The sequence below is a fragment of the Ursus americanus genome, chromosome 3, assembly GCF_024610735.1.
Source record: "Ursus americanus isolate L20-20 chromosome 3, mUrsAme1.1.p, whole genome shotgun sequence".
Classification (NCBI taxonomy): Eukaryota; Metazoa; Chordata; class Mammalia; order Carnivora; family Ursidae; genus Ursus; species Ursus americanus.
Genome location: NC_142129.1, coordinates 93,581,959 through 93,606,683, shown reverse-complemented (window position 1 = coordinate 93,606,683; position 24,725 = coordinate 93,581,959). Strand labels below are relative to the sequence as shown.

The 24,725-nt window shown below is 59.0% G+C and overlaps 1 protein-coding gene across 18 annotated transcripts in view; it reads left to right on the top strand.

Annotated features, from left to right (window-relative positions):
• Positions 1–24,725, top strand: part of CAMK2B (calcium/calmodulin dependent protein kinase II beta) — an 82,506-nt gene that overhangs the window by 15,912 nt on the left and 41,869 nt on the right. For all 18 annotated transcript variants that reach the window (XM_087861221.1, XM_087861223.1, XM_045793540.2 and 15 more), the window contains exon 2: positions 13,838–13,932. In XM_087861221.1, the coding sequence (XP_087717347.1) occupies positions 13,838–13,932 (95 nt within the window). The remainder of the gene's footprint in view (positions 1–13,837; positions 13,933–24,725) is intronic.

The following is a 24,725-nucleotide window of genomic DNA, read 5'->3' as shown; positions in this document are numbered from 1 at the left end:
TGGGGTGCATCGCCTTGTGGGGAGCAGAGGTGCCTGGCACCCCAGACGTGTGTGGAAGGCCGGTGAGGCAGGGCCCGGGGACACCGCACCCCCCTTTCTCTGCAGTCCGCCACCCGCCCTGGTCCTTGCAGAGTGGACATGGGGGCATGCCAGGGAGAGGTGCAGGGCGAGGGCCCAGGGTAAGGCGAGGCAGGGCGGGCGCCACCTGCACGCGGTGGGGTGGAGGCTCCGGGCCCCTCCAGGCCTGGCTGGGCTTCCCCGTCCTGTCCCAGCGTCACTGCGTCTGCGCCTGGCCCCCAGCTGATGACCAACTTCCATGGCACGCTGGAGCCCCCGCCGTCCGGATGCTGGGAGCGAGGGGAGCAGACGCAGGCCCCGCCGCTCGAGTGTCCAAGCGCAGTTTAGGGGAGAGAACAAAACTGGCCTTGCTGCCTCCCTCCAGAGCCTGTGAGGAACCTGCCCTCTCCAGGTGGGGCCCCAGGGGCTGCCCTTGAGGGGCTGATGGCCTCCCGCAGAGCAGCTGCTCTCGGGGAGAACACCACCCAGATCCCACTGACCCGGGGCTCACGGTAGAAGCAGGCAGCTCGCAGAGACAGAGGCGCAGGCTCCTGGTGGCCCGCGGACACAGGGACGCCGTCAGACGAGAGCCACGCCGCCTCACCCGGAGTCCACCACGGGCTTTGGGCACACGGACGCTTCTCCCGGGTGGCCCAGCCGCCTCCAGGCTCAGCGCTCCTGCTGCCGGGGGAACACGGGCCCTGGGAGCGGGCGGGCCCTGGACTGGCCGAGGCCTCCCCGCGCTGGCAGGAGCGGAACCCCAGAGACGCAGCGCCTCCTGCGCCCAGCTGACCTGGGGGCCGGCTGGGGCCACCGCAGGCCTCCAGCCCAGTCTGAGCCGCAGGCCGTCCAAGGTGATGCCGCGGCTCTCTGGCCCTCCTGCCCTACCTCTGTCTTTATTTTGGGCTTTGCTTGATGCATACCCCGTGCTCGGGTTCAGTCTGTGGCTTCTGCGAGGGCCTGGTCGCTGGAGATTCCTGCAGAATGTGGGTTACCTGAGAGAAGGGGGGAAGGACAGCTGGCAGGGGCTGGAGGAGGTGAGCAGGCAGCTCGCAGGAGGCCCGGACGGGCCGGATGGAGGGCAGCCTCAGCAGGGCCCTCTCCGGGGCAGGGCTGCGTCCCCCCTCGCCTCTCTTGCCCACCGGGGACAGCCTGGACCATCGGCTCCCAGGGGCATCAGGACCTGGTCCCCCCTGCCCTCCCTCACCCTCTGCCTCCTTGGTGGTGGGGGGATGGGCGGTCCTTTGGGTAAATACCCAGTAGTGCAAGTGCTGGGCCATATGGTAAGAGTATGTTTGTGACAGATGTCCCCAGCGTCCCCACCAGCAGTGAGTGCGCTCCCATCGCTCCGCGTCCAGCGCTGGGGGTCGTCAGTGTCTTAATCAGGGTGTAACGGAGTCTCCTTGTTTTAATCTGCATTTCCCCGACGACACGGGACGTGGGGCCTCTGTCCACGTGCCTCCTTTCTGTCTGCTTCGACGAGGTGTCTGTTCCTACCTTTGGCCCATTTTTAAATTGGATTGTTTGTTTTTCTTACTGTTGCACTTTAAGAATTCTTTGTATATTTTGAATATAAGTCCAGCCCCAGATGTGTGTTTTGCAGATCTTTTCTCTGGTCTGTGGCTCATTTTCTCAGGGTCTTAACCTGTCACAGAGCAGAAGTTTTCTTCTAATGAAGCCTGTTCAGTGAGTTGTTCTCTTCATGGAAACGCTTTTTGGTGCCGTATCTGAGAAAGTCATTGCCAAGCCCAAGGTCACCTAGATTTTTTCCTGTGATATATTCTAGGACTTTTATAATTTTGCCTTTTACATGGAGGTCTATGATCCATTTTGTGTCAATTTTTTTAATAAACGTAAAGTCCGTCTCTAGATTCCTTTTTTATTTTTATTTTTTGCATCTGGATGTTGAGTCGTTCTAGTACTTGGTCTGTTCAGGCTACTGTGACCAAAATACCGCAAGCTGGGTGGCTTACGAAAAATTATTTCTTGCAGTTTTGGGGGCTGGAAGTCCAAGGTCACGGCACTGCAGATTTAGTGTCTGGCGAGAGCCCACAGCCTAGACAGCTGTCGTCCCTGTGTCCTCTCGTGGTGGAAGGGGTGGAGGGGCCTCTCAGGGGTCTCCGTCCTAAGGCATTAGTCCCATTGGTGTGGGCTCCACCCTCATGACCTTATCACCTCCCAAAGGCTCCTCCTCCTAATACGTCACCTTGGGAGTCAAGATTTCAACCTGTGAGTTTGGGGAACACAAACATTCAGACCACAGCAAGCACCACTTGTTGAAAAGATTGTTTTCTCCATTGACTTGCCTTTACTCCGTTGTCAAGAGTCGGTTGACTCTATCTGTGTGAGCCCATTTCTGGTGTCTCTGTTCTCTTCCACTGATGTGTTTTCTCTTCCTCCATCAAAGCACACTGTCTCGATTAATGAAGCTTTATATTAAGGCTTGAAGTCAGGTAACGTCAGCCTTAGACTTCGTCCTTCTCAGATCTGGAGTTTGCTACTCTGTTTTTTTTGCCCCCAAATAAACGTTAGTATCAGTTTTGATTCTTTCTGGGATCTTGATGAGGATTGCATTGAATCTAGACCAAGGTGGGAAGAACTGACGTCCTGACAGTGTAGGGTCTCCCTATCCATGGACATGAGACATCTCTGCATCCATTTACTTCTTTGATTTCATTCTTGAAAGTTTTGAGTTTTTCTTCTGTAGCTCTCATATATATATTTTTTAAAGATTTTATTTATTTATTTAATAGAGATAGCCAGCGAGAGAGGGAACACAAGGGAGTGGGAGAGGAAGAAGCAGGCTCATAGCGGAGGAGCCTGATGTGGGGCTCGATCCCATAACGCCAGGATCACGCCCTGAGCCGAAGGCAAGCGCTTAACCGCTGTGCCACCCAGGCGCCCCTCTCATACGTATTTTGTTAGATTGATAGCTACGTAGTTCATTTTTTGGTGGTAATGCAAATGGTATGGTGTTTTAAATCTCAGATGCCACTTGCTTGTTGCTGGTATGTAGGAAAGCAATTAACTTTTGTATATTAATCTTGTATCTTGCAACTTTGCTATAATCACATATTAGTTCCAGGAGGGCTTTTTTTTTTTTTTTGGTACATTTTAGGAGACTTTTTACATAGATAATCATATCCTCTGCAAAGAAAGACAGTTTTCTTTCTTTCTTCCCAGTCTGTATACCTTTTATTTCCTTCTCTTGTCTTAGTGTGTTAGCTAGGATTCCCAGTATGATGTTGAAAAGGAGTGATGAAAAGGGACAGCCGTGCCTTGTACCTGATGTTAGAGGAAAGCATCTACTTTCTCTCCAAAAGTATGAGGTTAGGTTTTTTGTAGATTCTCGCTTAGGACTATACTGTGGCCCACCCCTCCAAATTCATAGGCTGAAGTCCTAAACCCCAATGGGACTCTATTTGGAGATAAGATCTTGAGGAGGTAATTAAGGTTAATTGAGGTCATAAGAGTGGGTCCCTGATCTAATAGGATTCATGTCTTTTTTTTTTTTTTAAGATTTTATTTATTTATTTGAGAGAGAGAGACAGCATGAGAGTGGGGAGGGTCAGAGGGACAAGCAGACTCTGCTGAGCAGGGAGCCCGACACAGGACTCGATCCTGGGACTCCAGGATCATGACCTGAGCCGAAGGCAGACGTTAACTGACTGAGCCACCCAGGCGCCCCAGGATTTGTGTCTTTATAAGAAGGAACAGCAGAGAGTTAACTTGCTCTCTCTCCACGCGCACCTGCTGAAGAAAGGCCAAGTCAGCACGCAGGGAGATGGTGGCCACTTGCAAGTCAAGAGAAGAGAGCTCACATAAGAACCTGGACCTTGCTGGACCTTGATCTTGGACCTCCAGCTTCCAGAACTGTGAGAAAATAAATTCCTGTTTTTTAAGCCACCCAGACTGTCCTATTTTGAGCTAATACAGTGTTCTTTATCAAGCTCGGATAGTTCCCCTCTGTTCCTAGTTTGCTGAGAGTTTTTATTACGAACGGATGTTGGATGTTGCAGATGCTTTTGCTGCATCTATTGGTATGATCATGTGATTTTCCTTTTAAACTGGTTGGTGTAATGAGTTATGTTAGTTGGTTTTCAAATGTTGAATGGGCCAGCCTTGCACACCAGGGATACATGCTACTTGCCCGTGGTGTATAATCCTATTTATACATTGTTGGATTCTATTTGCTAATATTTTGCTGAGGGTTTTTACATCTTTATTCATGAGAGATATTGGTCTGCAGTTCCCTTTTCTTATAATGTCTTTGTCTGGTTTTGGTTTTAGGGTAGTGATGGCTTCACAGAATAAGTTAGGACATATTCCCTCTGCTTCTTGTTTTTTCTGGAAGAGATCGTAGAGAATTGGTATAACTTCTTCCTTACGTGTGTGGTAGAATTCACCAGGGAACCCACTTGGGCCTGGTGCCTTCTGTTTGGGAAAGGTTATTAATTATTGATTCAATTTCTTTAATAGATACAGGCCTCTTCAGATTGTCTATTTCTTCTTGTGTGAGTTTTGACAAGTTCTTATGTCTTTCAAGGAGTTGGTGCATTTCATCTATGTTACCAACTTCTGGGCATAGAGTTGTCCGTAGTATTCCTTTATTATCCTTTTAATTTCTTTTTTTTTTAAAGATTTTATTTATTTATTCGACAGAGATAGAAACAGCCAGCGAGAGAGGGAACACAAGCAGGGAGAGTGGGAGAGGAAGAAGCAGGCTCATAGCGGAGGAGCCTGATGTGGGGCTCGATCCCAGAACGCCAGGATCACGCCCTGAGCCGAAGGCAGACGCTTAACGACTGAGCCACCCAGGTGCCCCTATCCTTTTAATTTCTATGGGCTCAGTGTTGGCCCTTTCATTTCTGATATTAGTAATTTGTGCCCTCTCTCCTTTTTTTCTTATCCTGGCTAAGGGCTTATCAATTTTATTGATCTTTTTGAAGAATCAGCTTTGGTTTCATTAATTTTCTCTATTTATTTCCTGTTTTCAGTTTCATTGATTTCTTCTCTTTTTATTGTGTCTGCTGCTTACTTTGGATTTAACTTGCTCTTCTTTTTCTAGTTTCCTAAGGTGGAATCTTAGATTATTGGTTTTAAGTATTCTTTCCTACTATATGCGTTCAATTCCATACATTTTCTTCTAAGCACTCCTGTTAGTATATCCTGCGAATTTTGTTGTTTTATTTTCATTTTCATTTAGTTAAAATATCTAAAAATTTTTCTTGATATTCTTTTTCTTTGACCCATGTGATTTTTTTGGAAGCGTGTTGTTTGCTCTTCATGCATTTTGGGGTTTTCCGGCTACCTTTCTGGTTTTGTTTCCAGTTTAATTCCACTGTGATCTGAGAGCATACTTTGTATGATTTCTCTTCTTGTAAATTTGCTAAGGTGTGTTTTATGGCCCAGAATGTGGTCTGGGTGGATGCTGGTGTGAGCTGGAGAACGACGTGTATCCTGCTCTTGCTGGCTGAAGTCGTCTGTCGATGTCCAGTAGATCCAGCTGATGGGTGGTACTGGTGAGTTCTGCAGTGGCCCTCGTGGTTTTCTGCCTCCTGGGTACTTCTGCTTCGGATAAAGGGTGTTGCAGTCTCCAACCATAATCGTGGCTTCGTCGACTTCTTGCCGTTCTATCAGTTTTTGCCTTGTGCAGTTTGACACGCTCTCTTTCAGTGTTCACATTACGGATTGCTGTGTCTTCTTAGAGAAAATGACCACCTGTCATTGTGTGAGCTGCCTCTCTATTGGGGTAACTCCCCTCGCTCCAGTCTGCTCTGTCTGAAATCAATACGACTGCTTCCGTGTTCTCCAGCCCTTTATTTTTTTTTCCTTGTGGTAAAATACACATAATATAAAATTGACTATTTTAACCACTTTTAAATGTCCAGTTTCAGTAGCATGAAGGACATTCGCAGTGTCATACAGCCATCACCACCATCGCTCCAGAACTTTCTCGTCCTCCCAAAGTAACTCTGTCCTCATTAAATAATCCCAGCGTGTTCCACCGCCTCCAGACCTCACTTCGTCCCCTGGGCTGCTGCCCCTCTTGTTCCTGTCATCTCTGCTGCCTTGAGCCCTCCAGGAAACTTCTCAAGGATGTCTGTAGGCTGGCAGGACTGGGACCCAGGGGAGCCCGGCTGTGGTGGGGCAGGGTGGTGGGTCTGGGCTGTATTGTGGGTGATGGTGTGAGCCGTAGATTGAAATCGAACACTGTGGACACAGGTCAAGGTCGGGCTCTCTTCATCTGTGTGGGACTGTATGAACTTGGTGTGACTGCGTAAAGTCACAGTGATTAGTCACCACTGCGCGTACTTACGGCTGGATCTCGTCAGGGTGTGCGGCACGCGTGGTCGCGCAGGGCTGGGTTCTTCCTCTGAGCTGCGCCCACAAGACGCCAAGTGAAGCTGCTGTTCTTCTCGTGTTCGGGTGTGTATCTGCGGGCGGGCTGTGGGCACCGGCTGGCTGGCTGGTGGTGTTTCTGTCCTGCCTCGACATTTCTTACTTTGTGGATGGGTTCATTCAGAAGACATCTGTTGCTGGACTTCAGTGGGTCTCATAGAGCTTCAGAAAGGGGTCAATATTGAGGCCTTTCTACTCGAAGCCCCTCTGCCCCCATTCTTCACCCTCGTGAGACTTCTTGAATGAAGATTTCTGTGGTGAAGTAATTAGGGAAAGTCTGCACCTCATACTCCCTAGTTGGACACTCCTAGTACAGATGATCATAGTGAAGGCTCTGAGAAGTCCTGCAATAAAAAAAGAAAAGAAGGAAGGAAGGGAGGAAGGAAGGAAAACACCATTTAACTTACTGGTTCTCAAGCTTATTTGCCTAAAGAGCCCCCCTTGTACCTACCATCTGTTAACTTCCTGTGGAGGTAACATCTGAGGAACATCATTTGGGAAATGTTTGCGTGGTGCACACACTGGCAGATTCCATAAGGTAGAGCCGAGGGCCAGTGTGCGTTGGGGGTTGAATTCATTGTGTCTTCTCAGAATTCACATGTTGGAGTGCTAGCCCCAGGATCTCAGAATGTGACCCCTGATAGGGTTGTTGTAGATGTAACAAATTCAGATGAGATCATCCTGGTGTAGGATGACTCCTCATCTAATATGACTGTGTCTTTTTAAAAAGGGGAATTTTGGACAGAGACATGCACACAGGGAGAATGCCATGCGGACATGAAGGCAGAGATCGGGGTGATGCTTCGACGAACCAAGGAGCCCCAGGGATCTCCAGCAAACCCCAGGAGTGGGGAAAGGCTGGAACAGACCCTCCCTTACAGCCTCAGGAGGGACGAGCACCTTGATCTTGGACTTCTGGCCTCCGGACCTGGAAGACAATACCTTTCTGCTATTGAAGCCGCCAGCCTGTGGTGCTTTGCTAAGGTGGCCCCAGGACACTAGCACAGCAGGGAGGGGACAGAGCTTTAGTTTCTTGCTGGGGCTCAGAGGTCCGGGCTGGGAGCCACTAGGATTCCAAGGGCCTGGGAAAGGCCAGGGTTGGACACTGGGGCAGCCGAAGAGCAAAGGTTTCCATCACTGGTGTTGTTGTAAGTTGTTGCGAATCGCCCAGCTATCGCGCCTTAATAACTCTACAGAAATAACCGAGATGTTCGCGGCAGGCCATTTTTGAGGAGGGACATCGGACACATCCCAAATGCCTGCCAGCTGAGAAAGTGCTTGGTGACCCCTGGAAGGAATGCTCTCTGCTCCAAAGAGGACAAGTCATGATCTAGGTCAGAGAGTGGGGAATCTGTGTGAGGTGACGCTCAACACAGAAGGTAGTCCACGAACCAGGCTCTCGCACACGTGGCTTGCGTGGATGCAGCCGAGGCCACGGGGATGCGGGTGTTTACAGAGACAATGAAATGTCCACGCTGGTCTCCAGCCAGGCTTCTTAGGACCGCTTCCCCGTTTCCTCCCCGGACAACAGTGGGACACGGTCCCCAGAGTGACAGCTGTCCTATTGCTGCGGGTGGGCCGCCCTCGTGGGCCTGGGCCCTGGATGTCACTCCCACAGCGGGACCTGGAGCTCCTGCCCAGCGGGACACACACTTGCCCAAATCCTGTTGGGGACCAGCTGCTCTCCTCCCTGGCTCCAACCCCAGGGCCGGGGAGGCTGGGGAGGCAGGGGAGGCTGGGGTGGCTCACATACCCTCCTGATGTCCCCCGGAAAGCGTCCTCTGCTAAAGCAGTCTGCAGCTGCTCCAGGTCATGCTGTGGGAAGAGTTTTCACAGTTTTCTAGAGGGAGGGGAAAGCAGAATGTGAACAGCAGGTGGGGCTCCACCAACAGGTCAGGAAGCTGGGGGCACCGTCAACTGCTCTTCAAAGGATTTTGTTAATTCCATTCTCTGCTGGGAGCATGGATTATGTTTATTATGATTATTATTAGAAGCAGGAAAATACATAAAAAACAACAGTCTCGGTCCTCCGTTTCATGTAGAAGTTAATGTTTTCTGCCCAATTACTTAAGTCAAGATTGAAAATATAAAAGGACCTCTCTCCCTTCATTCCCAAGAGCTCATTTCCATCAGAGATAGGAAGAGACCTAACACACAAAGAAAGAGCAGCTTGATTAGTTTAAATGAGGGAGAATGAACAAGTGAAGGGCCTCCCTGGCTGGTGCGTCCGACTGTGCCCCGGCTCTGGCCGAGGCCCCCCTGAGCTGAGCCTGTCTGGGGCTGGCCGGGCTGGGGAGAACGGACGGGTACAGCTTCAGGCAGGTTCACACCCACAGGAGTCTGCAGCGGGAGGTAAAACTGTAGGACCAGCCGGGTGCTTCTACTGCCCGCCAATGCTGTTCCAGGAAGGTGGTCTCGGCGATCTGCGGGCGGCGGTGGGCTCCGGAGGGCCGTGTCCATCCAGAGCGGACCTCCGTCCCCGACGGTGGCGGTGCCTTTACCAAACAGATAAACAGCGGTTTGGTCCTGTCCTATTACTCAAGGCTTTTGGCTTTGTTCGGCTGTAAACTTTGAGACCCCGCGGGAATACAGCAGGGACTGAGGCCGGGTCCGGACGTGGGCCATAGCCAAGCTCACTGCCAAGGGGCGCCGGGGCGGCCCGGGGCACCTGTGCGGTGTGGGCTGGACCTCCAGACTCATCCCGAAGCCTGGCGAGTCCGCCGCTCAGCTGTGCAAATGAGCCCAGGAGTGGAGGGCGGGATGAGGCGGGGAGAGACCCGGGTGGGGGCGGCCGAGGGGCCGTCGCTGCCCCCAGGTTCTGCCCGGAAACCGGGTGGGAGCTGAGCCGCCCAGCTGAGAAGCAGGGGCAGGGGCAGGAGCAGCCGGGGAAAGGTGAGGGGTTGACAGGGGCAGGGGGCGGGGCTGGCAGAGGCGAGGCGCGGGGGGGCGGGGATTAAAGGAGCGTGGGCGGGGCTGCAGGGGCGGGGGCGGGGCGGCGCGGGGCAGACAGAGGGCGCAGGGCCAGTAGAGGCCGGGCCGGCAGGGCTGGCAGGGACGGGGCTGGGGAAAGGGCGGGCGGGACCGACAGAGGCGGGGCGGAGGGGGCGGTGCAGGCAGGGGCGGGGTTTGCAAGGCGGGGCTTGCAAGGCGGGGCGGGGCGTGGCCGCAGGGGGCGGCGCAGGCAGGGGCGGGGGCATGCCCACAGGGGCGTGGCTGACAGGGGCGGGATTTGCAGGGGCAGGGCTGGCGGAGGGGGCGGGGCCGACAGAGGCAGGTGCCCTCTGGGCCGGTGGGCTGGGCGGGCGGAGCAGGGAGGGGCTAGTCCTCCCGACCAGGTGCGGCCGGGAGCGGGCGCTGTGGGGGCCACAGGTAAGGCGGGTCAGGGGCAGGTTCCGTGTGCCATTTGGGGGGGAGGGCAAGTGGGGGCAATTCAGAGACTGGAGGAAAGCGCGGGGCGGGACCTTGCTGCTGGGGCCACAGGTTGGGCGGGGAAGAGAGGGAGGTCAGTGAGGACACGAGCCCTGCACCCCTGCGCCGACGGGCCACTCGCGGCCTGCTGGCTTACAGCGTCTGCCCGTGGGGCGAGTGGGCTTGCCTGTGCGGATGGAGAGGAAGGGGCGGTCCCCAGAAGGAGCGGGAGCCTGGGCTGGGGCGGGACTTCGGAGAGCAGGCAGCGGGAGTGGATGGGGGGCATCTGCGGAGGGATGGAGGGCGTCTCCTGAGGGTTGAGGCCTTTGGGCCCCTGAGCAGAGCAGGAGAGCAACGGTGTGGGGGGCCCACCCCACCAGGATAGGCTCAGGAGAGCCACAGACAGGCATGGCTGTGATGGAGCAGCGGGTCCCTGGACAGCACCCAGGTGAGGTGACCCTGGGCTGCCGGAGGCTCCGGGGGCCCATGGACCACGTGGTAGCTTGTAGGGGAGAAGCCCGGAGGGTGGGGGCCCAGGTGCAGGGAAGGGCGGGGAGGAGGGTGGAGAAGAGGGCGGGCCTGTTGGGGGAACCGCTCCAGGCAGGTCACCCTGCCGCCTGCCTGGGGCCTGCTGGTTTCAAGTTCAAAGTGATTTGTATCGGGTGTTCAGATCCTGAGGCCCCTGGGCAGCAAGGGCTTTATGGGGTTTTTAAAAGTCAAGTCAAGCTAATTAGAAAAAAATATATGGTTTAAGGCTCAGAAAACAACCCGTTTACTGTGGGATCGCAGTAGCAGAGAAGCTGTCCTGGGAGGTCAGAACAGAGACCTGGGCACTTGGTCGGGTATTTGTCTCTCAATGAGGATACATTTCTGGGGGCAGGTTGTGGTGAGTCCCAAGGGGGGACGCTGCTGGCCTCATGCCTCCCCCCCCCACCACTGGTAGCCCGGACAGCACGTGCTTCTCAGCATACTTGTGGCTCTGGGGGACTTCCTTGCTCAGCATCTGGCAACTGGCCAAGCCGGTGGCGAGCAGAGGAGGCAGTGGCCACCCTGAGATGCCAGCCTGAGCCCCAGTCCAGGCGCAGGGAAGGCAGGTGGCCATCTAGGAGGTGCGGTTCCTGGCAGTCCTTCAGGGACAGCCCAGGGGGAGGGGGTGGATGCCTGGTGTGGGGCAGGAGACTGGGGGTCTACAGTGACCAGAGGCCAGAGGAGTGGTGGTCCCCTGGGGCCGCATGGCTTCCCTGTGCTTGTCCTGCTTTGCTGCCCACCCACCAGCTCCCTCGGGGGAGTCCGCACCGGGACTCCTCTGAGCACCCTCTGGCCTCGCCTGGCAACTTCCACAGCATCTACCGTTGGAGACCCGAGCCCCCCACCAGCTCGTCATCCCTGGACTGGGTTTTGATGGGTGTTGGCGTGCATGTGCCCAATGGCAGACAGAGGGTGGAGGCAGCTCTTTCTAGAACTTTCCTCTAGGCCAGGTGACAGAGACTACTCCAGAGGGGCTCCCAGAGGTGCCCTCCCCTCACCTGGCAGGCAGGACCCTGGGAGAAAAAGGCCTGTGTCCAGTGAGCTCCATTATCGAGTGCCTGCTGCCTTCCTCATTCCCTCCCAGTCCAGCGTCTGGCCCCTGCCCGCCTGCCCCCAGCCTTACACAGATCCTCACCATCCTGGGCTTAGAGCTGCTGTGGCCTGGGAGGGAAGCAGGGCCCCAGGACGCGGGGCAGAGGGGCAGCCTCAGGCAGGGTCTGCATGGCTGTCTGTCCAGAGAGTCTTTCTGGCTGTAGGCTCTCGGTCATCTTGTTCCCTCACTCTCTGCCGTGTCCTAGGCGGGATTCCCGGCTCACTGTTGTTTATTCCTGTACTTACCCTGTCTGGTGGAAGGGCCTTCTGGGTCCATCCCTACTTCCAGAATGAGCCCACCTCTGTCCCCTGGGTGCCTCCCTTGGCCCCCACCCTGGCACAGGCTCGTCATAAGCGTGTAGTCTGGCTGTTGGCAACTTCCAGCTGGGGGTCAGGCCTTCACTGTGAGGTCAGCTTCTAGCACAGGAAGTCCTGACTGTCCCACGGAGGCTCGCAGAGCCTCGGGCAAACCGTAAATGCAATTCTGTGGGCTCTCCTGAGAGGAAAGTGGGTGCAGGGCCCGCAGAGGGGGGGCTGGCGAGCATGGGAAGGAGGCAGTCGGGGCAGATGGCCACGCAGGCCTCGCTTAGCCCTCGGGCAGCCCTGGGAGCCTCTCTCGCTCCTTCGATGTAGGGGGATACAGGCTCAGAGGGAGGACAGAGCAGGATTCGAACGGGCAGGAAGCTGCTGGCTTTTCCCCTTCCATGAGGGTCAAAAAATCATCCTTCTGTTACCTGTCTTCATACACAGTGAGACCTATCACAGGGGGCCGAGGATGTGGAGTGAGTAGTGTGTGTCCCCCAACCTGCCTGCCCCCCAGAAACAGCCACCGGCTGATTCTTCCTCTGACTTTGGAAAAGCAAAGACGCAGCCCTACGGACCACCATTGATTATAACGACCTGCGTCGTTAAGAAGATACTCAGCTAGATTTAGTGCAATATTTATTTTTTTCCAAGAACGTGAGTAGTACATTTTAATGAAGTTTTAGCTCAAAAAGGATCCAGTAGTATCCCCTTATCAGCGGGGGACATGTTCCAAGGCCCCCAGTGGACGCCTGAAACCGCCCATAGTTCCGAACCCTGTGGGTACCACGTCCTGTCCCGTGTGTGCGCACCGATGGCTAAGCGTCATTTACGAATCAGGCTCAGTAGGAGCGCTCGCAGAGGAGCGCGGTTTTCACAACAAGCCCTGAGAGAGGCTGTGTGGACACGGTCTCCGCCACACTGTCTCACTGACGGTGCAAGGGGCTGACAAGCCCACGGGAGAAGGTGACCCACGGCGCAGGCTGGTGACAGCGTGAGGCGTTGGCTGACCTACTGACCGTATGTCTGGAGATCATGTCCTTCTGGCTGAGCGCAGGGCCCCGATGCTGTGGGAAGCAGAGCCAGGAAGAAGGGGGACTGTGTAGCAAGTGTTCTCTGGGGGAGACGCAGTGTTTGCCTTGCCCAGAACGGCCATGGGTTTCTCAGGCCGCGTAGACGGCGGGAGGCCTGTGCCTGCGGGGCTTCTGGGGAGGAAGACAGTGGAGGGGCCGCCACATGGCCCGGCTCAGCCCCACGTGGCCTCTGCGCCAGTCCCCAGGGGCCTCCCAGCTGGACTGAAACCCTTCCTGAGACATTTCCTGTTCCCGGACTGATTTCTGAGTACCCGTCCAGTGTTCTTAGGAAATGATCTAAATCAGATTAAACCAGCACTGGTGACAAGCAGAAAACCACGGAGGACCTTCTGATGGGCCGTACGCAGCCTGCTCTCTGGTCTCTGGCGCATCCGCCCCTCTTGGGGGTCAGTGTCTGTGGGTTGCCTGCAGGGCCTCTGGTGACGGCCTCCCAGCTGTAACCGGCTCTCTCAGGTTTCTCTCTGGGCCTCCCGCGCCCCCGCTGGTCCCCCCCCTCCAGCCCCCGCTCTCAGAAGCACCCAGTGTGGCTGTGGGACTTGCAGCCTCTGCTCTAACAAGCAGCCGGGAGGGGCTCCATCCTCCAGCTGCGCAGCTTACTGGCACGATGCTTCTCCCTCCCTCCGAAACCTTTGATGAGTCCCGGCTGCACTGCTTGGAGCTGGCCCGGTTCGTGGCTCTGGGGAGGACTCGCTGGGCCTCACGGTTTGGTGCAGAGAGCCAGAGGACGCACAGTGGGGGGCCCCAGACAGGCCTTCGGTCCAGCGAGGACGCCAGGGCCGCGGTCTCACAGGAGCCGGCTGTCCCCCGGGGGGGAGCGAGGGGTCCCTGTCGGGCAGGTGCCCCTGCCCCGGAAAGATCTCTGTCCAGGCTGGGGCTTCGCGGTCGGGTGCTGGGTGCTCTCAGAGAGATTAATTGGCTCTCCTCTCTGTCTCTGTCCCCCATTTCCTCCCCAGGGGGGCTTTCTCTGTGGTCCGGCGCTGTGTCAAGCTCTGCACTGGCCATGAGTATGCGGCCAAGATCATCAACACGAAGAAGCTGTCGGCCAGAGGTAGGCACGGGCCGTGTGCGGGGGCCGGGCTCCCACAGGCCCAGAGCTTGGCTGGACGCAAGGGCCGCCTCCGGCCCAGTGGGGCCAGCAGCAGGGAGAGGGACCCATCCCCTCAGACCTTGACTCTGGTTGGGGGCACTAGGAGGTCCGATGGCTTCTAGTGACGGATGCTGCGGGGCTGCTGGAATGACCCCTCCAGGTCCTCCAGGTCCCCCGCACCAGGGGACGGTTTGCCAGCGCGGGGCGGGGCTCTGGGCCTGCAGGGGTGAGTGTGGTGCTGGGCAGGAGCCCACCCTGGGCACGTGGCCTCACCCGGCCCACCTTGTCCCTCCGGGCCCTTGCTGGCTGGCGGCCCATGCCGGGCTCACAGATAGCACCCTGCCCTCCTTGGGGTCGGACAGTGTTCTGTGTGGTGGGGGTGCTGCCCTGAGCGGGTGACTCTGAGTACAGACTCAGGGCTGGGATCCTGGGCGGGAATCCTGCAGGCCCCCCAAGGGACCTTTAGCACCATGGGGGTCCCATGGGTCCTCCGACCCCGGGGTCGGACAGGAGGAGGCCGGGTGACCCTTGGGCAGAGAGAGCCAAGCTAGGCCCCCGGCCTGGTGCTGTCTTGCCTGCCAGGGAACCCCCAGTTAGTGTCCAGACACAAATCTGAGCTGAGAGGCTCCTTCTCTGGCCAAAGAGGCTCTGAGCTTAGGCAGCGTGGGCCTGCATCCCTCCCTGAGACTGGGGCCAGGCTGTGGGGTCTGCAGGACAGTCCCGTGGCCAGCAGGGCACGCAGCCGAGCCCACCCTGTGAGATTGCTGCAGGCCTGTTTCCAGGGGTGGCACTCCCGTCCCAGCTCACGGTGAGGGGCCCACAGTGCACAGGTGGGTCAGCCCCACGTCCTCAGTGCTTGCTGCCCGTGTTGGGGCCTGAGGGGCGTGAGCAGGGAGACTCTGGGCAGACCCAGAAGCGTTAGCTCCCGACCGTCCCTTGGCGACAAGGGACCTCTGGGAGCTGCTCGGGGGACTGTGGTGGGCTCTGCTGGCATCAGGGGGCCTGGCCATGGTGGCGGGGCCGGGAGAGGGAGTGCCGTGGATCTCCAGGCGACTCTGAGCTGGGCCATGCGTGCCCAGACAAGGTGCTGCCGCTGAGCGCGTCCTGACGCACGCACGCACGCACGCATGCACGCACACAGAGCTCCCAGAGCACAGGGGAGCTACCGAGGTCCCTGACGCTGTTGGGGGGGGGGGGAAGCGGTTTGCGAGGATATGTCTGCAGGCATGCCGTCCCTAAGGCGGGAGGGACATAGGCTTGTTCTAGGCCATGGGGGGAAGAGAGGGACCCCCCCCTCAGATGGCCCCGAGAGTGGTGAGGGAGCCCCTCCCACGTGCCTGGCACGGAGCAAACACCCACATGAGCCGCCGCAACTCCACGTGTGGGCCGGGAGCACAGGGGAGGGCACGGAGCAGTAGGGGGGTCTTGAGGGATGAATAGGAGTTTGTGAGGCTGAAGCAGAGAAGGATGGGGGCATGTTTCTGTGGAATCCTGCAGCTCCTCTGAAGTACCCTTACAGCCCCCTCCCCATGGGTACCCTCAAAGCGCTCTACAGGTAGGGAGCGTCAGGACCAGCAGAAGCCTAAAATCGCAGGTGTGTTGGGAGAGTACCACCTGCTCGTTCTGCCCCTGCAGCAGTGCTCACCCCTTCCTGACCGGACGGCCTGCTTTGCTGCCTCCGTGTGGCACGGCTGGAGAGCTGTGCAGAGCCTGGGGCTCCTGTCGGCCCTGCTCCAGGCCCACGTCCTCGCCAGGCACGGCCTGGGATGGGTGGCGGGTGCAGGGCCGCAGCCAGGACCTGTGGGGAGCCAGAGCGGCTGGCCCACCCCGTCCTGCCTGCCCTCGGGACTTGGGGCCCCTGCGGCTTTGACCCCCATGCTCAGGCCTCTGCACTGCCCAGCACTGGGGGGTCTGGGACACTTTTGTTTCCTGTGTAACTCTTTATGATGGCAATTTTCAAACATCCCCAAATATAGAGAAAGTGACAGAATGATCCCCCAGCTTCAACAGCTATGGACTCTCAGCCAATCGTGCTCCATCTGTAACCCCCCACCCCCAGCCCACAGTGCATCCCAGACGGCCTGTCATTTTGCACATGGTGTTCAGCACATTTCTCTGATGGAAAAGATGTCTACAGACAACTGGTCGCCTCCCCTGTGCAGGGATCTTGGGGTCCTCCGACCCTTCCCAGCCCCTCCCGTTTTCCTAGCTGAGGGGGCCAGTGGGAGGGAGGGAACAGGGTCTCCGCGTGGACTCTCACCATCGTGCCGAGAGTGGGCCAGCGATGGGCTGGGGCTCAGCGCCACCCGCCCCCCGTGCCTCAGTGTCCCCGGCTGTAATAGGGATGAAACTAGTGTGTATTTGTTCCCAGCCCTGCGGGGAGTAAGGTGCTTAGGAGCGGCTCACAGGCACCATGCTGTGCGAGACCGCCCCTTTCCGCCTTGCTCCCCTTGCTGGCCACCCAGCCTGCAGGCCCCAGGCCCCCTCCTCCGGGAAGCTGCCCTGGGTCCCCTTGGCACAGCTTGGAAACCCCAAGCCCTTAGGCATTTCTCCACTGATCGCTGCTCCTGGAGAGCACGTGTGGCTCTGGTTCATCTCTGCACCCTTCCCGCTCCCAGCCCCTCCGTAAGCCTGCTGGGCTGGCTTCCCCAAGCCCCAGGTTCTCCCCTGGCCTGACGCACCGTCTGGCCCTGTCTTCTCCCTCCCACTAGCTCTCCTCAAGTGGGGTTCACCTCATAGGTGGGGGGCGACCTCTAGATAAGGGGACTCAGGAACAGGTAAGATCAGGCCTCACCTCTGTGCCTCCTGCGACCCCCAAGCTGATGCCCAGCTCCCCCCCCCCCAGCTCCCTTCCTGGGTCATCTGGGGCAACCCTCTCCCTAGGGCCTGTGTGGCCCCATGTGCCTTGGGGCGCCCCTGCGCAAAAGCGTGATGGGGAGGAGCGAGCCCGACCCCCTCACCCCAGAGCACGCCGAACTGCCCAGGGCCCCTTCGTACAGCGGGACGGGGGTTTTGCCGCCGCGGGGGGCCCCCGTGACCCACAGCCCGGAAGACGACCCGGGCTCCGCGGAACTGGGTTAACGGAGGACGCGGCGCCGCATTGCAGGGGCGGCTGAGCATGCGCGGCCGGCGCCCCTCCCTCCCTTTCCCTACCCTGCGCTCCGAGTTGGGGACTCCTCCGCACGTTGCCTCCCCTCCCTCCCATCCCCTCCCCTTCTCTCCCTTCCTCTCCCCTCGTCCAGATCCCTCCACTCCCCTCTCCTTCGGTCCGCTCCCGGCTCAGAACCCCTCCCTTCCCCTTGCTCCTCCCTCCTGCCCACTCCCCTCTCCTCCCCTGCCCACTTCCTACCCCTTCCCAGCTCCGGGAACAGCTCCCCTCTCCTCTGCTCCGGCACCCCTCCCGACCCGGGCACCCCCTCCGCTCCGCTCGGAGGCTCCTCCCTGGCCGCTCGCAGCGCCCCCCGGGGGCTGAACAGGGGTATTACGGTGTAAGCAGGTCCCAATTTCAGATAAACAATGATTTTTTAGAATAGGTATGTCCCAGACCCCCAACCAACTTTTAGTCCATTCTGCCCTCATGTCGGGGATCCAGGGGATCCTGGGCAGTGGGAGGGGTCCCCCGGGGACTTGGAGGGTGGGTGGGAATGGGGGCCTCTTCCTCTGCACCCTTCCCCTCCCCAGCGCCATCTCCCAGGTTCTGTTGGGGGACCCTAATTCCCATGTCAGAGAAGGAGAGGGAGCAACGCGGGCACAGGCTAGGGTTGCCAGATTTAGCAGTTACACGTGGATTTCAAATAGACCATGAAAGAAATCTGAGTTTTACAGATGTGGCCCAAACCGAATGGGCCATACTTAACACTAGAAAATGATTTGTTGTTCATCTGAATTTGGGACGTACTTATACTAAAAAATTCTTGCTGGTTATCTGAAATTCCAATTTAACTGGGCATTTTGTGTTTTATCAGGCAGTATTAAACAGAGCTGTTGAAAGAATAGGTTTTTGTGATTAATTCATCAACCAGATAGGCTAAGTCAAAGCTTCTGAAAATGGGGATGAGGGGAAGAAGGGTCCAGGACAAGGGCAGAGAAGGAGGCCAGGCCAGTGGGGGTCCTGGTGGGCTCACAGGTGAGGTGGAGAGCATGGCCACCGGGGGTTTGGGTGACTCTGGGGTGCGGTGACATTTGTGAGGGCAGAGTCAGGCCCAGGGGCTTTGGGGACTGGAGATCTGAGTGGTATCGGCCAGCAGCGGTGCCCCCCCCACGGGTTGTGGGGGTCGGAGAGGGCAAGGAGGCGGCCGGTCCCCAGAAGGTGGACTGGCCCAGGGTGATGATAAGAGGGTCATCAGGAGGGAATGTCCGTGAACTCCTGCGCCCTGTGGGGTGGTTTTATCAGCTCTGTCCTTCCCCAAATCTGAAGGGACCCTTCCCAGCACCCCTGCCTGCCCCCACATGCACCAAGAGCCCCCTGGAGGGGGGTGCAGGGTCAGAAGGGCAGCTGTAGGTCTGAGGACCCGGGTTCTGGCCCCAGCCCTCTCACACAGTGGGTCCCGGGAACCTTCCAGGGTCTGGGTCTCATCTTTGAGTAGGACTGCGCCGTCAGGGGCCGTGCCCATGCAAGGAAGGCGTGTGGTCTCTGCTCACTGCCCAGAGCATGTCCCAGCTGTACTGCTGAGAGCATCATGGGTGCTGCCTGGGGGTGGGCTGTGGCGGGACTCTACCCGATAGGCCCTGTGACACCGGTGCTGGGGAAGGAACGGGCAAAGGAGGCCGCCACTGGGGTCTCCCATCACCACGCCCTCCTGGCCTGGAAGGTGACAGTGTCCCGTTTCACAGCTGACAAAACTGAGGATCCCAGAGGATAGTCACCACTGGTGAGGGTGGGAGTCCTGCCCTGGGGTCACGCCATGACCCAGCACAGGACCCAGATCCTGGACAGCTGAGACGGACAGCAGCCTACGCTCCCCAGGACCGGAGCCCGAGGAGGGCTGCACGTCACGCAGGCTCGCGGGGTGCACTCGGGGACGTGTGGGCAGCCTGGGCTGAGGGAGGCAGGCATCGTAGTGACGAGACGGTGGAGTCCCCACTGCGGGATGTAGCCAGCGTCTCTGAATAATTCCTCTCTGGCAGGGGGTAGGAGGGCACTGCGCCTGGTGTGCCCGGGCAGGTGGCCGTGGGGCTGGGGGACCTTCTGTGGGAGCAGAGGGGGTGGGAAGCCCACAGCCAGGTTGCACTGGACCAGGGGGTGATGGCTCTGGGCCTGAGGAGGGAGCGGGAAGGCCTCCATCCAGGGGAGGCCAGCTGAAGGCGGGGAGGGAGGGCTCTGGGGGCCCAGCTGCCACACAGCCCCACGTGGCCTGCAGACAGCTCAGAGGCCTGGGTGTTGGCGTGCGGGGGGGCCTGGTGGCTGCTTTGTCCCCGTGGCAGCTGCCGGATGGCACAGACGCCCTTGTGGGGTGGGGTAGCTGCCTGACGCTGGCGCGGTAATTGCTGGTTGCTGAGTTGCCTTTTTAAAACAAAACTTGCACAGAAGTCCGCACAGGGGGGATCTTTTCATCATCCTCGCTCTGCCGGCACCCTGGGGCGCCTGGAGCAGGACGGGGTGCCCCACAGGAAGCACCGCGGGCTGGCTGGGGCCTCCCCCCATGGCTGCCCGCACGTGGGCTCTGGTGCCAGCCCCCCACCCCCCAGGTGGCAGCCCGGTTCCCCTCCCCCCAGCCTCCCTGTGCCCCTGCACCCCATCTCAGGGTTGGGGCGATGGTTATCACAACCCTGCCTCACGGGAACGCTTGGCAGCTTCGGGGGCCTGTGCAGAGCACATGGCACGCGCTAGTCCCAGGTGGCCCGGCAGGACCCCGAGCTGCCCCTGGAGTCTCCCCGCGAGCCTTGTCCGCAGGCTCGAGCTGTGGGAGCTCGGCCTCGGGGGCGTCTTCCCTGATAGCGGTCTCTTCCCGGCACTTGGCAGCCTGGTGCCGGGACCGGACGCTGTTAGCGGGACAGAGGCTGTTAGCGGGACAGAGCCGAGGTGGGAGACCCCAGGGCGAGCAGGGGCAGCAGCTCTGACCTGAACTTGCCTGTCTTCCCTGACTGGCTCCTTCCCTGCGCCACCCCCCCAACCTTGCTCCCCGCGACCCTGCAGGTGTGAATGCCCAGGATGTCCAGCGGCTGAGGGCCACGGTGGGGCCAGCCTGGTTTCCTCAGCTCTGTCCCTGCGGATTTTGAGACTCTGGGGTCATGAGAGTTACAGGGTTGATGCTGGACGGCGTGGGCTGTGGGCGATGGGTGATGTGGATATCCGTGAGCCTCCTAAGATTCTAGAAGGCTCCCTCTTGCCATCTGATGGTGAAGGTGTGGAGATGGGTGGGAAGGAAAGGGAGGGACCTCTGAGTGACATCCCAGGGCCCCGTGCAGCGGGTCACTCGGGGCAACAGTTTCTCATTTATATGTGCTGGTGCTGAAGCCCCCGGTGAAGGGAGCGGGGACGCCTGCCAGTGTCTGGAGCGTCTTCTGGGAGGGGGCCGGAGGAGGGAAGCAGGAAAACAGACCAGATGCCCAGCTCTGCAGGGCAGGCTGGGAGTGGGGGGACAGAAGTGGGGGCAGGACTGGGGGCTGGGGTGTCCTGTCTGTCGAGTCCTCTCCCTGGGACCTCCCCACCCTTTCCGCACATGGGAAATAGACTCAGAGTGAGGCTTGGCTTGGTTCAGTGTCCCCGTGTCCAGTGTCCCCATGGCCACCAGAAGCTGGCACAGAGGTAGTCCCCCAGCTGAATGATCCTGGTTTGGGTTCCCTGCTCGTTTAGCCTGGAGGAGGCAGAAGCCTGAGCAGCCCCAGGCCCTGCATAGCCAACAGCTGGATGCAGGAGGGGACGAGGGGATGAGGGGACCGGCTCCCCTGCAGGCTGTGGCTCCCCCCCGAGTCCCCTGAGGTGGTCAGCACGTGGCCTCCTTCCTGGGGTGGGGGGGCTCTGTCTCTGGCTGGTGCATGGCCCCAAGCAGACAAGGAGGCAGCCAAGGGCCTGGGCTGCTGCCGGACTCCCCACGGCTTTGTCTACTGCTCTGCGCCACCAGGCCCCCCAGTGCTGGTCCTTATCTCCCTCTGGGGCCAGGCCACGCACACACTCCCACGCCCCATAGCCCGAGGGCTGGCACCTCTCCTGGGGCCTCAGCGGGCACATCCATGTAGAAGTGGACGGTGACCCTGGGACAGGGACCTGACCTTGACACAGATCCCCACGGGCTCTGTCCAGGAGCTGCTGGGCTGGGTGGGGCAGCCGGGGCAGCAGCCGCCGTGGCCTGTGACCTTGGCCGGCTTCCTGACGCGTCCCAGCCTCCCTGCCCCAGGCCCGAACCCTCTCGCATCCCTGCATCCCCGCTCATCCTGCAGACAGGGTGGGGGAGCCGATGGTGCCCCTGGTGCTGTCGGGGCTCCCCAGTGAACACAGCCCACCCGTCCAACCCCAGGGGTCCTTGGGGGTCCGGTGGCCGCCCTCTCAGCCTCTGCTGCCTGCCGGGCTGTGTGGACTCTCTGTGTGGGATTTCAGGTTCCATCCAGCGCGACTGCTGGTTTTCCCAAGAGGTGGCCTCACTTGTCCCAGGCCAAGCTTCAGGGTGGGGGCGGGGACGGGGGGCGGCTGGCAGCTCCTCCTGCCAGGTGGGCCTGTCTCCCCCTCCCAACCCTCCTCCGCCTGCCCCAGTGCCTCGTGGGCGTCCTTCTGCCCATGACAGCTCTGCTGCTGCTCGTGGCAGCTGGCGAGGGGCCAGGCGCCCACCCACGTCCCTCCTGTCCCCCTTCTGGCACCCCCCCACCCCATCTCCACTCTGAGTCACCCACAGCCGGGGAGCAGGTGGGGGCCGGGGGGAATGGTGTCAGAGCTGGGAGGGCCGCATCCATGAGGGGCCACGAGGAGCCCGCAGCCTGGGGTCACGTCCTGGCCTTGGGGACTGAGTGCTTTTGGGCACCTGCTTCCTTCACTGGGACTGCCACTCACACTGCAGGGTGTGGCAGAAGCCGTCGACGTCCTCTCCCGCTTGTGGGTACAGCCTCCCACCTCCCTCAGCTTCCTGATAGCTTGGGGTGTCCTACCTAAGGAGGTCCCACTTGGAGGAGACCCTGCCTGGGGGGGGGGTCCCTGCCTGGGGGGGTCCCTGCCTGGGGAAGACCCCATTTGAGGGGGTCCTGCCTGGAAGAGACCCTGCCTAGGGACACTCCTCCTGGGGGGATGCTGCTGGGGGAGATCCCATCTGAGGGAGACCCTGCCAGGAGGGGCTCTGCCTGGGGGAGGCCCTCCCTAGGGGAGACCTTTCCTGGGGGGATCCCTACCTGGGGAGATCCTCCTGGGGTGCCCAGCCTGGGGGAGACCCCACCTGGGACACTTGCTGTGTGGAGCTGGCTTTGGTCTCGCACTGCCATTTCTCGGAGCATTATTGGAGCGAAGTGGGTAAGTCCTGCTGTGTACGTGGAATAGACAGCACCCACATGTGGCCATGTGTGTCAGGCGCCTGTCCCTTCTTGCCCCTTGGGGGCTCCTGCCCATCTCCCTCCTGGCGTGGCAGTGACAGCCCTGAGCAGCTCCTGCCTCCTCCCACTCGTGGGGTGCTCCTGGGGTCTGGCAACTGCTGTTCCCGTGTGGCTGTGCTGCAGCCACCCCCCTTCCTGGACCCCAGCCCCTGAGGTTGGTGGCAAGCACCTCGGGGACACCCAGAGCGCAGGGCAGGCCTGGCACAGAGGTGGTGGTGGGAAACCCAGGAGGGCTTCCTGGCGTTGCAGGCCGTGAGACTGTAGGTGGGAACCTCACGCGTGCACGTGGCTGGAATTCAGGCAGGAGGGCAGCAGGGGGTCACCAGTGTCTCTTGAGTCGTGGTTTTGGTTTGTTTGATGCACTCTTTTGTGGGATGTAAATGAATGCTGTGTTTTATTGGTAACCCTGTTTCTCTGGTCGGAGAATAAAGAGCTGGTCCTCACGGGAGCGTGAATGTGTCTTGAGCGTGCGGGAGTTGTCTCTAGCCAGAACGAGCCAGTGGCCTCTGGCTGCAGGCTCGTGTAGGGGGTCTGAGCCTTGAAGACAGCTGAACTCAGGAGTCCCCGAGCGCTGTGACAACCGTGTCTGTCCCCTGTGATGGCATATTCCTCCAAAACCTCCCTCTGGCATGGTGGGGTCCCTCTTGGGTCTCCTGCAGGCAGCATCAGGGCCTCCGAGTCTTCTGTCCCCGGGGCTCATGGCACGGCTGCACCTGCTCCGTGTGACCCAAGACCTGCGTGCGTCCCCTGGGTCCCCAGACACAGTCAGTGCTGGCCTCGGGTCTTCAGGAGGGAAGAGGGCAGAGAGGCCTCCTCTCTCTGAGGTGGGGTTCCCAGAAGTTGGGGAGCAAGTTTGCCCTCACTCCCTGGGCCCCCGACCTCTGTCCCCATCCTGTTTCAGAAGTCACCTTCAGGCCCGTCCGTGGAAGATGATCTCAGAGGCGCAGTCCCCGGGGCTGGTGCATGTGGGTGGTGATGCAGGTTGGGTCTGACACGGAAGACTGGGGAGACGAGACCACCCTCTGGGGGCGGGACACATGGGGTGTCGGTAGGGCAGATTCTTGGGGTTCTCTTGTCCTTAGCACAGGTGCTGTGTGTTTCTGTGACGGGTACCAACATTCCATAGCAACACGCTAACCTGGGGCAGCTCCAGGTGCCCTGGACACTCAAGACACCTGGCCACAGCCTTGGGAGGGCCCTTTTGAGCCTCCTGGCTGGTCTCAAGGCTGGCCTGGTCACTCCAACACTGCAGCCCCCACAGCCCTGGCAGGTGCCTGGTGAACCCTCCTGGGGTAGCCTGCTGCCCACCCAGCCAGGACATCATTGCAGTGGACATGGCCAGGAGGGATGCCGGGCTGGGGTCCCTGGGGTGCTGGCAGGCCCCAGGCAGGGTGGGCAGCATCCCAGCTGCACCCCCAGGCCCGCTCAGCGGTGACTGCTGTGATGTGTGAAGTCCACGCGGCCCCTGCGGGGATGAGTGGGTGCAGCTAGTTTCCGGGGCTGGGTCAGGGTCGCTGTCTCATCCCCCCCACACCCTGCTGCCCGCCGGGGAACGGGACGCTCTGGAGGTGTCCTTCCTGGTCCAGCTGACAGTTTAGGACCGGGACATGCTGCTTGTGCGCTAGACTGGGTTGAATTTGACTCACTTCACCATGACCACGATGGGGTTCAGGATGTTAGTTCGGAACTTCGTGTTAAGTGATAACATCATGTTAAGTGATAACTTGGGCACCATTGCCGGAAGAAATCAAAGGCTGTGGGCAAGGTGGACAGGGGGACAGCCCCCTGCTCCCATCCCGAGTCAGGGACTGTCGGCTTAGATGATTAATTTCTGGGCAGATGTCTCCACGGCAGGTGCCCTCATTAATCAGTGGCTTTGTGCTTGTTGGAGATGGGATCAAACCCTTGTATAAAAACAATATTTTGCCTCATTATAAAAGGAACATGAAATTGTTGTCAAAGTTGGGGAAAATATAAAGCATAAAGTAATTTATTGTTTACTAATCCCATCATTCTGCCTCGGAGAGGGAAGCACGGTCACGGTCTGGACACACGTGCGTGTCTTAGCGTCAGAGCTTCTCCCTGCCCCATGCTGGCATCCTGATAGCAAGGGGCGCGGCCGGGAGGGTCAATGACCTGCTGGGGCCATGGGTGGGTGCCGGCATGTGGCTCGGCGGCCAGGCTCCCCTTCTTGGCATCACGCAAATAATTTCTCTCCCCAGTGCGCTCGGGGGTCGGTC